Below are 14,812 nucleotides of genomic sequence, written 5' to 3' on the forward strand. Positions count from 1 at the left end.
AACATACACACACACACACACACACAGACACACTCATACACTGAAACACACACAATCACACATAAGGATTCACATATAGACACTCTAGCAGACACGCAAAGAAACACACTCAGACACAGACACCCAAACAGACACTCAGCACTTGTTTACATTGACCTGACGACAAGTAATGAGGTAAACTACAGTTTTGTAAAAAATCGAGATATAGAAAACAAAATATGGAGTTCTGATTATCTTTTTGCAAAGAAAGATGACAACTAAATGCTGTTGTCATCAGAAAACACGCAAAGAACACATACACACACACAGAGACAACCACATAAAACACAGAAAGAGATACATATACACACCCTCAATGAGACATCCACAGAAAACACACAAAGACATACACACACCCTCACAGAGACACCCATTGAAAACACACACCCTCACAGAGACATCCACAGAAAACACAGACATACATACATACACACACACACACCCTCACAGAGACATCCACAGAAAACACAGACATACACACCCACCCTCACAGAGGCATCCAGAGAAAATACACAAAGACAAACATACACACACCCTCACAGAGACACCCATAGAAAAAGCTCAAATACATATGCACACACCCTCACAGACATCCACAGAAAATGCACAAAGACATACACACCCACCCTCACAGAGAGACCCACAGAAAAAAAATACATACACACTCATAGAGACCCAAACCAAAGCACAAAGACATAAACACAGACACCCACAGAAACACTCACATGAGGAAACCTTTATGTGCCTTGCATCCCCTAAATCAACAGTGTGTGACATGCATGATAAAAAAAATCAGACATTAAGAGATCACTTTTTAAAGAATCATATTTGTAAATGTACAAACAAAAATAATTCTGTGAATTCAAAATTGTACATTAATGATCTGGGTAGATGACTAGATGAAGAAAAGTACGTTTAAAAGGTTGACATATGTTTGTTTGTTTTTTTTCCTCATTTTCCCCAACTAAGAGCACCACTTCAAATATAGGTTATATCTATATATAGATCTGGTTAAATGCAGGATTTAGGCTTGTTGGTATGTATTTCAAAATTAAGTCAGCTGTAGTGTAAACTGAACAGTTTTAAGTTAACCTGTCTCATTTCAAACACCGAGCAATCTTAGTCTGAGAATATAACATTTTATGCAGATGTAAAAATCTTAGATAAAATGCCTCCTTGCATCTGGAAAGTCCTTGGATAAAGGGGCAGTAAACTGGAATGTAATTTATATATATATATACATATCTGCCAAAAGGGCACCTACCACTTGTGTATTGAGGAGGAAACATTTCTGCATGGTTTTAAATATATAATTTCTACAGCATTGTCAAATAATCATAAATACACTGCTGCTAAAAAAAAATGTGTTTTTATGGACCCCTGGCCCCACCATACAACTACTACCACACTGAAGTTACAATCAAAAATTGCACAGAGAAATAAAAAACATTTGCTAAGTAAGTCCTACCTCCTCTGCAAATGAAAGTGATCTGCCGTCTGACTCAGGCACAAACTGTACAAAAAAAGTGCCAAGTCTGTCTCACACTGTGCATAGCGGTTTAGTGCACACTCATAAATCCTCTCAAATGCTAATACTTTACTCCTTGTAATAACATTTCCCATTCTCAATTAACTCTGCTGTAGTACCCACTGGTGGCTGCCAAAATTAAAAAAAATTTTTTTTTTTTTTTTAGTTCTTGCCTCATGGGGCCCCCCTGGCCCATTGGGCCCCTGACAGGAGTCACCCCTGTCACCCCCTGATGGCGGCCCTGCATATAGTGCACACTCCTGAGCTTATCTTCATGCTTTTCAACAAAGGACACCAATGGAACAAAGACAATTTGATAAAAGAAGTAAATTGGAAAGTTGTTTAAAATTGTATGTTCTATCTGAGTCATGAAAGAAAAGAATTTGGTTTTATGTTTTTTTACTGTTTTTACATAGAGAATAAATATTTTAAATCCACTGGGCATTCCTTGTGCAGGAAAAAAAAAAGACTTGTGTAGGCAACTCACAGAACTTGTAACAATAAAACACAAAAATGTGTTATCATTACGGATTCGCATTCAGCAGTTTCATTAGCTGCAGAACATGGAAAAAAGAATCATTCCACTCTTTTCGGAGCCAGATTTCTTCCCGTGAAAATGCAACATACTAAGATCTGGATTTGCACATATCTTACCCTGTTTTACTTTCACAAGTAAGATCTTCCTACGAAAGATTGAAAAATATTTGTTATTTTAAAGTTACTTACCACTCACAAATGATTTAGTTTATAGTGAGCAAAAGACTTATATTAGTGTTCTACCAAGCAGTGTAGCAAAGAGATAAAACACAATTTTTAGCTCAATCTGAAAAAGATACCTACCCACTGTCTGGGTTTAGTACATGCAAATAAGCATAAACAGTGTCCTCACCCTTTGATTCCAAAATGATTTTATAATATATAATATGCTCATGTATTTATACCATGTTTTTTGTTAAAGGGACGTTGCACTGTAGTCATATATTTCCTTACCTTTTCAGTCTTTCTCTCTTCTGTTTTGGGCACTGTATGTGTTGGGCTAGCAGTAAGTGGGCTGTTGATGGGTCCATTGGTGGCCTCACCATTTATGTTGGCTGCTGACATATTGGGGGGAGTGATAGCCGCTGCCGCAGAAGTCAAAGGGATTACTGGCCTTGCACAGTGCGCAGCAGGAGACGTTTGTGGAGTTGACTGCTGGATGTGTTGTGGAGAAATAGTGGAGTGTGGCCTGTTCATATTGGTAGGTAGACGAGATGGTGAACTCTGTGTCCTTAGTGGTGAGACTGTAGCTGTGGGGCGCTCCGGGGGTTGTACTGATGTGTGCACTGAGAAAAGAAATTGTAAACATAAGCAACAGAGAGAGCTCAAAGTGTGTATAAGTCTATGTATACACAAAGTATAGGACTTCTACATTTAAAAATTAACACACATACATGTGACTAAATGTGATAAAAATTGACACCAAAGAAAACAAACAACCCCCCAAAAAATATGGATTTGTAATGTTATAAATTATAAAATTATTATAGATACAATAAATTACACATATGGGCCAAAAGTTTGAGATTTCTGTTTTTTATATATGTAACGCTACATATGTGGTATATAATAAAATGCCCTTGTGGGGCCATCTGTGTAGGAGAAACAACAGAGAGGGTAAGGGACAGAATAATCCAGCATAAGTCACCTATTAGGAGAAGGGCCCATTAGGCCCCAGTGGCCCATCATTTTATATCTGCTGGACATTCTGTCTTTTAACTAAGATTTCAAATATTTGAGCATATTGCACTTATGAGACAGGGTAGAGATAGGGAATTGTTTTTTTGTTTTTTTTAAACGTGAAGCTTTCTGGATATATAACTTAGACTTACTATACCCTGGGGCAGAGATGGCTAACCTTGGCACTCCTGATGTTTCACAAATACATTTCCCATGATGCTCAACTAGACTGCAGAGTGTCTAAGCATCATGGGGAAGTAGTTTCAAAACATCTGGGGTGCCAAGGTTACCATCACTTACCTATATGGGATAAATAGAAGGAATGACTGGAACCTGTTTTTGTGATGTGCTTTTGGCCTCTGTGTATATATTGAAATGTCTATCTCACTTAAAGACACTAAGAGGAGCTTATGAGAAAAAAATTGGTTTGCAGTAGCTAAAGAAGGGGTTAATGTGGGTATGACTATGCCACCTGGTGGATATAAAATTGTTAAGTGTATTGTATCCTGACATGACTAAAACAACAAAATGTTGTTTGTATATATTCTCCCTATGTTGGAATAAAACGTTTTTGGACATTTTACACAGTGCTTTTGTATTTGTATATTAAATATATAAAATGGTGGAAAATAATAATTTACTAATCAAATGTATATAAGTTCTTATAAAAAAAATATTAATACTTAAGGGGCAGTAAAGTAAAAAATAAACTTTCATGATTCAAACAGGACATACAATTTCAAACAACTTTCCAGTTTACTTCTATTGTCAAAATTACTTAATTCTCTTGGTATGCTTGGTTGAAGAGTTAATCTAGTTAGGCTTATAGAGCTCAGGAGCATGCACTTGTCATTTATATTCTTTATGGCAGCAGTGTTTACAACAATGTATAACTCTGCTACAAACAATATTGCAAAATATTGCTGCAATAGAGTACTAAAGACATGTGCACACTCCTGAGCTTTTATAAGCCTAACTAGATTAACTCTTCAACAAAGAATACCAAAAGAACAAAGCAAATTTTGCCTTTACTGTCCCTTTACATTAAAACAATTGTTTATATTTGTGATACAGAATGCATCCTATACTTAAAGGGACATTGTACACTGGATTTTTCTTTGCATAAATGTTTTGTAGACAATCCATTTATATAGCCTATCTGGGAATGTTTTTGTAACAATGTATAGTTTTGCTTATTTCTAAATAACATTGTGCTGATTTTCAGACTCCTAACTAAGCGCCAAAGTTTTATATGTATACTGATGGCTACAGACTCTTGTTTGTGTAATGGGTCTTTTAATATGCAGGGGACGCAGAGGGGGGGGGGGGTCTGCCTTTCATGCTTTCCCAGCCATTTTCAATGGGTGTCCCAGTCTTACCTCATCCACAGAGCTACACTGGGAGCTTCTAAATACGTTTTTAAAAGGTTTTATACTTGATTTTTATATCAGTATCTGTGCATCTATGTATTTAGCCCATCTGGGAGTGTTTTTGTAACAATGTATAGTTTTCCTTAATTTTTATTAACATTGTGCTAATTTTCAGACTCCTAACTAAACCCAACAGAGTCAGATGTATACATAAGTTTACAAACTACTGCTGGCTCCTGTTTATGTTATCTGCCTTTTCATATGCAGGGGGGTGGGGGTGTCTGCTCTTATTGTTTTTTTTTAAAAGGTTTTATACTGGATTTTTATATCAGTATCTGGGCATATCCTTCTTTATAGTAGCATCTATTACATGCAGTTATATAAAAATTGGTGTATACAGTAACTTTAATTTAAAGCACCAGTGACACAATATATTTTGGAAGTGAATCACTGCTACATAAAAGTCACCTACATAAAGATAAAGCTAAGTAATGGCCATTTATATGCTGAGGGCCAGAAAGTTGATCAGGTTCCAGAAATAGAAACAAATTGATTAGTTTATGTCTGTATTTGGACATGGCAGAATTGTCATTGTCATGAAGACCTCATGATTTTAGGATGTCAGTAGTTATTTTTTTTTTTCGTTTACTTTATTTCTGTGTCTCCTAATTATATACAATCCCTTATCAGAACTATCTAAAAAGTCAAACTTTGGGAAGAATGAATTTATTACCTACATCTGGTGAACTCTTCTCAGGAGACAAATATAGACATGTCATATTTGGTATCAAAATAATCCTCATGACCTCACAGTGGGATAGCTTATAAGGGTATTATATATACACATGTCAAATAATACGTTATCCTATAATTTCAGCCAGGGCTTGCAATTTTGGTTTATGGTGTGCCATAAAAAGGTTAGCTACCTTCCTTACCAACTCTGGAAAGGGCCTGGGCAAAAACCTGACCACAGGAACAAATGTATTTAATTGTGATTGAGCAAAATAATATTGTCATTCTACATGGGAGGCTGCGTAAAACAGCTAAGTTACCATCTTTTCATGCCAAGTTCTCTTGGGACAGATATCTAAGCTAGTACAGTATTAGTTTCTATTTTTTACTCCTTTTTTATTTTTTAAAAACTGTTTTGCTTTTGTGTGTTTCTGTTTCTTAATTATTTTTTTATATAAATGCACTGTGACTCTTTTTTTGTTCATAATAAATGTTCCTTTATTAAATTTTTGCCTTTGTCTAATATTTGAACCATGTTACAAAAGAGACTAGTAATAACAGTATTGTGTTTTTAGGTTGATTTTTGCCAAATTGAGTTTTGGGTTTTTAATCTGTTAGTCTGGGTTTTACTTTAGGATTTCCCATATGATAATCTTATATTGGTGGAAGCAGAGATAGTTTAGTGTGGGTGGCATTAAAGGAGAGTTTGGGCATTCTCTGTAGTACAGACTATAGAGTTAGTGTTAACCCTTGCACCCACTGAACTATGTCAAAGTCTAGATTGTGACAAACTTTTTAAGGTGGAAAGGTTCAGTTAACCGTTTCTGTGATAAAACTGGTAACTGTTGCAGGGTTGGTTAACCCTGTACATCCCAGATATTTAGAAGGCTATGTTTAAAGTATGTCCCAGAAGTGGAACATAAGGATAAAGGTCTTTAGTATGCTAGGCATTGTATTTTTATAATGTTTTATAGTGTTTTCAGCATTACTAAAACTTTTCACTTTTGTCTGTCTAGGTTTCTTTTCCAGCTCCTATTTCATTTAGGTGGTATTGAAATGCTACCTGATGTAAAACAGCAGTTGAGAAGCAGTGGAGCCGATATTGGTAGAAAAACCATTTCCAAAGCAGAGGGGAGGAAAGTACTGTTGTTCTTTTTTATAGAGGCATGAGTTGTGGGTTTCTACAAAGTCCCTAGCCTATTGAGGGTGTCTTTACACTAGAAGTTTTGTACAGGGTAGGGTTGTCAAGTGGCTGGGCATCTTTGCAGGGGAAAGTATGCAGGGGTCATTGGGTGCTAAGAAGGGGTTTTGTAGTAGGAAGAACAAGCAGGAAAATCCCTTGAGTGCTTGGGACTTTTGTTGCAAAGGTCATTTAAGGAGCCCCTCTTATTTTGTACTGGGTGAGAGTATGAATGGAACAGCACTCAAGGGTGCATTAACATGTATGCCAGGTATTGCTAGGATAGGAGTGAGCAAATGTAATGAGGAGTTGTGGTTAGGGTGGAACTGTGGTGGGGCATTCCCAGTTAGGATATAATCACTGTGTATAGACATGATTAAAGGGACATTGTACACTACATTTTTCTTTGCTTAAATGTTTTATAGATGATCTATTTATGTAGCCCATCTGGGAGTGTTTTTGTAACAATGCATAATTTTCCTTAATTTTTATTAACATTGTGCTGATTTTCAGACTCCTAACCAAGCCCCACAGTGCCAGATTTATACATACGTTTATAAACTACTGCTGGCTCCTGTTTATGTTATTTGTCTTTTCATATGCAGGGAAGGGGGAGTGGCCGAAAATCTGCTCTTCTTGTTTTTTCCAGCCCCTTTCACTGGGTGTTCCATTGAACCTCATCAACAGTGCTAAACTGGGTACATGTGCATTTTCTTCTTTATAGTAGTGTCTATTACATGCAGTTATATGAAAATTGGTGTGCACTGTCCCTTTAAGTACTTTTTTTCTGAAACATTGTTGACTTTGATCCATGTGTAATGTAATAAAAAGCATTTGGTACACAGATCATATTACAAGTCATGAGCTGAGCTGATTTGAAAGCTGTGTACTAAGCTCCACTTTGACTCACTAGGAAGTGGCTTTTACACAGCACAGGCAATGAATTGAATCACTTTCATTATTCGATTCACCCAGTTCACTGCAGAGAGTCGAGTCAGTGATTCGAATCAGTGACTCACTAGCCAAGCCTATTTGGTACAATCATGCTGGATGGTGCTGCTGTTACATGAGGTCAGTGCAGTGACCTTTCACAAGAGCTGGGCCCCTTGATTTTTTTTAAATACTATGAAATAACATTCCAATCAAGATAACAGACAAAAATTCCAAACAATAAAACAGACCAAATTTGATTTCCATTCTTGAGAAAATATATATTATAGTTATTCTAAAGAAATTAATATATTTTGGTCTGTTATAGATGTGAGTGTTATAACGGATTCAGTCTGTGCTACCCTGTTATGTTGTTTTTCTTGGAAAATACACCAAGCGACAGGCAATATTAATGTACATTTATATAAGTACATACACAGTACAGTATCAGACTATTGTTGTACTGCTATCAACTTCAAGTGCATATGTTTTCTGTTTCTGTTGTCTGTGCCAAAATATTAAGGGGACACAACTCAAAAATGCTTTACATAATTGTGTTTAAATATCATACGTATTATTTTAATTATATCAGTTGCTAAAAATTTGAAGAAACAAGTGATTTATTTTAAAGTAATGTAACCTTGTTTTTAATTCTTAAAAAATTGTATCTTGCCTCCTCTGTTGAGACCAGTTATATATATGAGTTTCCCAAGTTGTCAAACAATTACTTTGTAGAATATAATAGTGTTAGGCTTGTGAAGGCTGCAGTGTTGACTTTCAATTCTTGTGAGTTAAATTACAGGAATGGGGGTAAAATAAAAGATTAAAGTATACTGAAATGTTCTTATACTATGCATAATCTTATATTACAAAATAAACATCTTCAATGTTAATGTAGTGCTTTTAGGTAAAGGCATTGGGATGCTCATGCTGAAGTTCTATTGGGTGTATAGGTGACTGTTGCCAATGTTAGGGATTTAAGAGGCTAATTAACAGAGGGGGTAGCACAGTAGGGGTTGGAAGTTAGGAGGGGGACCTGGGATATCTGGTTATTGCAGCAGGGATCACTGTTAGGGTAAATACAGTGACAGGTTATATTATATTGATATAAAAATGAATTCAAATTGGCATATCTTTAAAATGTCATTCACCAGTGTTGTGCTTACTCCTAACTAGTGGCTAATGCCATATGTTATCAAATATTTGTGAATAAGATCTAGTCCTAAATATTTTACAGAGCATAATCCTCCACAATATAGCAATATGTATGTGGGAGTCTAATTGCCCTGGTTTTCTAGCTGGTCACATGTTTTCACTTATTTACTTTGAGTATAAGCCTTCAGCATATTCAGACCTCCTGAGCGAGCTATGAAGCATTTATCTGTTCCCGGGGTTTCCAAATAGGTTATTCAAAACAGACCTTTTAGAAAAACCCATGACATTACTTATGCTAAACAGTAGTTGATTTTACAACTGGATGTTTGAATGGACCATTTAACTCAACAGTAATAAAAATAACACATCTGGTAAACTTTGAATACACATTCAATCAGATATGATTTGACCTACACTGTAAGTTACAACCACATAGATTTAAACAAACAAAAAGATTGCATGGTCATTTAACACTGTGTATCCAGTCTAAGCAACAGCACCCTAGAAATATAATGTTTCCCTTTTTTTTCCTCTTATTAGAAAACATATTGTGCAGACCATGGAAAATGCAAATGCAAACAAACGGTATAATGTATGCCTATATAAGATCATAAATCAGTAAATATTCCCCCAAAATTTGAAGGCAAATGTGCCATATAATAAATAAAAATATGCAATTATTACTTTAAATATCATTATATGTAGGGTGAACTGGAGATTTGGAATAGAACCTGATCCATTCTGTGCAGAGGCCTAGCAGTTGTAGGTTATGTCATTGTCACCATGTTATTAATAATATTTTAGACCACTTGTGAGAATGTGTGTAACCACCACACAAATCAAATGTTAAATTTTTCATATTTTTTTGGCACTTTTAGAACTATATAGAAAACAAAGTAGGCTTGAGGGCAAATTACATGCTTTATAAGTTACTATAAGCAAATAAAACGCCAACTAAGAGCTAAAGCTCCAATAGGCTACTAATATTAAAGGGACACTCAAGTCAAAATTAAATTTCATGAATCAGATAGAGCATGCAATTTTAAGCAACTTTCCATTTTACTTCCAATAACAAAATGTGAACAGCCTTTTATATTTACACTTTTTGGGGCCTATTTAACAAAGGTCTGTCGGACCTGATCCGGCAGTGCAGATCAGGTCCGACAGACCTCGCTGAATGCGGAGAGCAATACGCTCTCCGTATTCAGCATTGCACCAGCAGCTCTTGTGAGCTGCTGGGGCAACGCCGCCCCCTGCAGATTCGCGGCCAATCCGCCGCCAGCAGGGGGTGTCAATCAACCCGATCGTACTCGAACGGGTTGAATTGCGGCGATGTCTGCCCGCTTGCTCAGAGCAGGCGGACAGGTTATGGAGCAGCAGTCTTTAGACCGCTGCTTCATAACTGGTGTTTCTACGAGCCTGAAGGCTCGCCAGAAACACGGGGCTTCAAGCTCCATATGGAGCTTGATAGATATGCCGCTATGAGTCAATAGCTCCTACTGAGTATGTGCAACAATTAATAGAATATATGTATATGCATTTGTGATTGGCTGATGGCAGTCACATGATACAGGAGACGTGGAAATAGACATAAATAAAGTTCTATTGCACTGTCTTTTTATCAGGCATTTGTTGATTATGCAAATACTGTTTAGTGGTCCTTTAAAATCACATGTTCAGTAAAACATGGAGCAATATTGTAGTGTAGTTTTAGTGCTTGTCTTTCTTAATTCTTAATTAAAATTTTTTTAAAAAAGTGTTATTAATAAAACTGTATTGCCTTGGGCTGTCAGCAACTTCCTAGAGCAGTGTTTCCCAACAGCGGTCCTCAAGTACCCCCAACAGGCCTGGTTTTCATTATAGCTGAACCAGTGCACAGGTGAAGTAATCAGCTGATCAGTTACCAACCTGCTCTCATCCATCAGCTGATTATTTCACCTGTGCTCTAGTTCAGCTATAATGAAAACCAGGACTGTTGGGGGTACTTGAGGGCCGCGGTTGGGAAACACTGTCCTAGAGGATTGGAGGCTAACTACTGTTTCCTTTAATATGAGAATATTGACATTGCCTGGATTTACAGTAGCGTCAATCCTTTATCTCTGGATATGAGCGCAGAGAAGACTTCTTCGGTTCCACCTACTTAAAAAGGTAATGAATATTTTATAGGACATAAAATAAAACTAAGATTTTTGTCAGGCAATAAATAAATCTAATTTCTTGTGTACTGGTTTTACAATGTCACTTTTCAATTGACAGTACACCGCTTTAGTTGAGGAGTAAAATTCTTCTATGTGTGAAATGGCTTTTATGCTGTTTGATCACTAGTTATGTATAAAATCTCTTTAGTATGGATCAGTAGTAACTAAAGACATACATAATTTATCATCCTCAGTCATGGTATTATTACAGATAGCAACATGTCACCTGACAATGCAGCCTGCATACCTGGATAAAATTGTCCTGGGGTAAAAAATCAATTATGTCTGGTAATTTTACTTAAGAGATAAGAAACCTGTTCTCATGAAACATTTATAAGTACATATATATGTATGAATACAACATTAGTAGGCATTGTACAGCTTGCCCTATTCAATCATTTAGAAAGCAGTATATATATGAACTGGAAGAAATGGAAATGTCCCATGTAAGGTATACATGTAAAATACCCACCAAATCTTTGCTACACAATTAAATCAACAAAATTAACTGAAACAACTTACCCATCTGGATAGGAATACGAGTTTGATTGACAGCTTGCTGAGGAGACATTTTAGTGCAGTTTGACTGAGAGGACGTTGGAGACTGATGAGGATGTATTTGAGGCACAGTGATTGGAAGAACTGGTCTGACAACAGTGTTACAGTTTGTCAACCCACCAGTGGATACATGAGCAGCCAGGGGTGATCCTCTAGATGTCAAAGGTACCCCTACAGAGCAATTTCTTGAATGAAGAAGACTGGCTGGCACCCTAAAAAAATATGAGAGGAAGCGGTCAATCAGATGAGACAGATGATACAAAATATTGCTGAGATTAGAAAAAGATACTGAATCCCAATTCACACCAATAACAAATTAATTAGCAATAACCAGTATTACATTAAACTTGCAGATAACATAGGCCTAGATTAAAAGTCGAGTCCAAATGATAGATTCCACAGTTTTATTCTGCACAATTGGGTATTAAAAGTGGTTATGTAAAATGGATCGCCAGCTGTTGTGCATTTAATAATATGTAATGCAGATAGCAAAGAAACTGACCAAAACTTCACTACTCGAGCATAATTTTTGCACTCCATTGAATTAATGATCAAGCGTTATTGGGCATAAATTTTAGTACGGGTCCTTATAGAAATCTATTATCTAAGGGAGAGAATGTATCTGTTGCATATGTTGCATTTTGAGTTTACAGCGTTATACATACTGGATGTTCAAATTATTTTGAAGAGTCTTCATAATTTTGTTTGTCTTTTGTGCAGGAATGAACATATGCCTGTGTTTTTGTATTAAATGTTAGAAATAATAATTGCTCTTTACCTTTTTTAACATGTTTTAGAATGAAAATTATAATGTAAAATTTGACTATGATATTTGAATGTTGAGTTCTGTAGACTTACCTTAAAGGGACATGAAACCCAAAACTTTTCTTTTGTGATTCTGATAGAGAATACACTTTTAATAACTTGTTTCATTCTCTTGGTATCATTTGGTGAATGAGCATCAATGCACTACTGGTTGCTGACTGAACAAATGGGTGAGCCAATGATAATTAGTATATGTATGCAGTCACCAATCAGCAGCAAGAACCTAGGTTCTTTGCTGCTCCTCAGCTTATGTAGATAAACCTTTCAGCAAAGGATAACAAGAGAAGGAAGCAAATGTAATAATAGAAGTAAATTGAAAAGTTGTTTAAATTGTATTCTCTAGCTTAATCATCAAAGAAAACTTTTGGTTTTCATGTCCCTTTAACGTCTACAAGAATCAAATTCATAAATTTATGTTCAAATTAAATATTACACTTAATATAGGGAAAGTTGAATATACAACAATGTTAGAATGAACTAAAATGGTCAACATTTATTATTTATAATAAATGTAACCATCACTGCTTTATACTGCCCAACATTTCCTGAAAACTATCCAGAACCAATATTGCTGAGGTCTGAGTCATACAAGTCGGCTGAGTTGCAACAACAAGTAGGTGGCATCAGGGAAGGTTGGGCATGGTTATTGTGTTCGATGGTGGAGCTGGCTTTGATACGAGTAGGGTTTAGGAGGTCCAAGGGGCATGGCTAGATGGTCTCATTACAATTTGTACGATAAGGACATTAATATGGCAGGGAGTACTGCATAAGGAATGGCAGGACAAACAATTACCAAGTTGAGATTTTATTAGGAAAATAATTAATCAAAAAACACAGAATGAATTAATGTTGTACAAATGTCAGTAATCTTTTCAACTCCAAAACTAACTCGGGTCATGGACTGTAGTGGCAGTGTGTTAAACCAAAATCAAGAAAAGCAAAAGAAAAATGTTTTTTAAAGAATATCAACAACTATGTGTGGTTCTAACAAAAAGAAAATGTGACAGTGTGGATAAAGGCTTTTATGGAAGCAAATTAGAAACATGTATTTGTCCCTGTAAATAATGGGTTAACTTTCTGCTGCAGTCCACACAGCTGCCTCACATTTACTCAGCCTGGAGCTTTATAGCCAGATCTGTTGGAAGCAAGTAGCAAGCTCTCTCTTTCATTGGGCACATAGCTTCCAAGAAGAAACAGTTAGAAACTACTGCTGTGTGTCAGTATAAAAGAATCATTGGTTTGCTAAATAAAAACCTGTATATTCTGTTGTGGATATTGAGTAGACATATTCATTAGGGTTTGGACAAATGTAAAAAAAACTACAATTTTTTTTTATATACATTGCATTTATCCATAAACACTAAATGAAGCGACACCCCCTGCTAGCGGCCGAGAATCTGCAGGGGCCGGCATTGCACAAGCAGTTCACAAGCGTATGCTGTCAGCATTTATCAATGTGCGGCGGACATGATACGCTACATCGTATCATGTCCGTCCGCACTTTAATAAACCCTTAGAATAGGCCCCTTTAATAAATCCTTAGCATAGGCCCCTTAGAATAGACACTCTGAAGTTAACACCCTATTGAGTATGGTTGCTTTGCTGTAGACAATTAGAGAACCAATGGAAATTACATTGTGAACTGAGCCAAGTAATAACTGTATAGCATATAGCTAGGTCAGAATATGCAAAATACGTATGTATGAAGTGTGCACTCCATTATGCAAAGGTAAATCACAGATAAAGTTTTTTTTAAATATAATAAGTACATACAACTTAAACTAAAAATTTATTTCAGGTGTATTATTTTTAAACTACAAAACAGACCTCTTTTCAATGTATAACACATTGCATAGTGGGAAAGAATTTGCATGATGTTAGATTAGTAATAAACTTTACAATAGTATAAACAGCAAGCAAGTACTGACTGTTGCCCAGATAACGGGCGCAATCCGATATACGGTGCAGGTTTCGGCGCAAGCTTGGAAACCTGCGCCGCCCGTAGTTTCAGCTCGCAGCTCGAGCTATTCAATATACCCCGCCGTCAGATGTTAAAGTGCCGTAAGTCTCAAAAACCAGCGATGTCCAGAAATCTGCGTAAGTACAAATTTCTGGAGTCGCCATTGACTTACGGCACTTTAGAAACTGCCGGCGCCTACAAAACTTGACTAACGCCTAGATTTAGAGTTCTGCGTTAGCCGTCAAGGGGGTCCTAACGCTGGTTTTGGCCACTCGCTGGTATTTAGAGTCAGTCAGGAAAGGGTCTAACGCTCACTTTCCAGCCGCAACTTTTCCATACCGCAGATCCCCTTACGTCAATTGCGTATCCTATCTTTTCAATGGGATCTTTCTAACGCCGAAATTTAGAGTCTTGGCTGAAGTGAGCGTTAGAAATCTAACGACAAGACTTCAGCCGCAGAAAAAAGCCAGGAGTTAAGAGCTTTCTGGGCTAACGCCGGTTCATAAAGCTCTTAACTACTGTGCTCTAAAGTACACTAACACCCATAAACTACCTATGTACCCCTAGACCGAGGCCCCCCCACATCGCCGCCACTTTTTTTAACCCCTAATCTGCCGACCG

General features: G+C 36.6%; 1 protein-coding gene across 2 annotated transcripts in view; it reads right to left on the reverse strand.

The window, feature by feature from the left end:
* The window catches only part of SH3RF3 (SH3 domain containing ring finger 3), an 899,869-nt gene that overhangs the window by 82,087 nt on the left and 802,970 nt on the right, over positions 1–14,812 (reverse strand). For both annotated transcript variants that reach the window (XM_053707609.1, XM_053707610.1), the window contains 2 exons: positions 11,371–11,618; positions 2,558–2,889 (listed from right to left, as the gene is read on the reverse strand). In XM_053707609.1, coding sequence (XP_053563584.1) covers positions 2,558–2,889; positions 11,371–11,618 — 580 coding nt within the window. The remainder of the gene's footprint in view (positions 1–2,557; positions 2,890–11,370; positions 11,619–14,812) is intronic.

Source organism: Bombina bombina, chromosome 3 (assembly GCF_027579735.1).
Source record: "Bombina bombina isolate aBomBom1 chromosome 3, aBomBom1.pri, whole genome shotgun sequence".
NCBI lineage: Eukaryota > Metazoa > Chordata > Amphibia > Anura > Bombinatoridae > Bombina > Bombina bombina.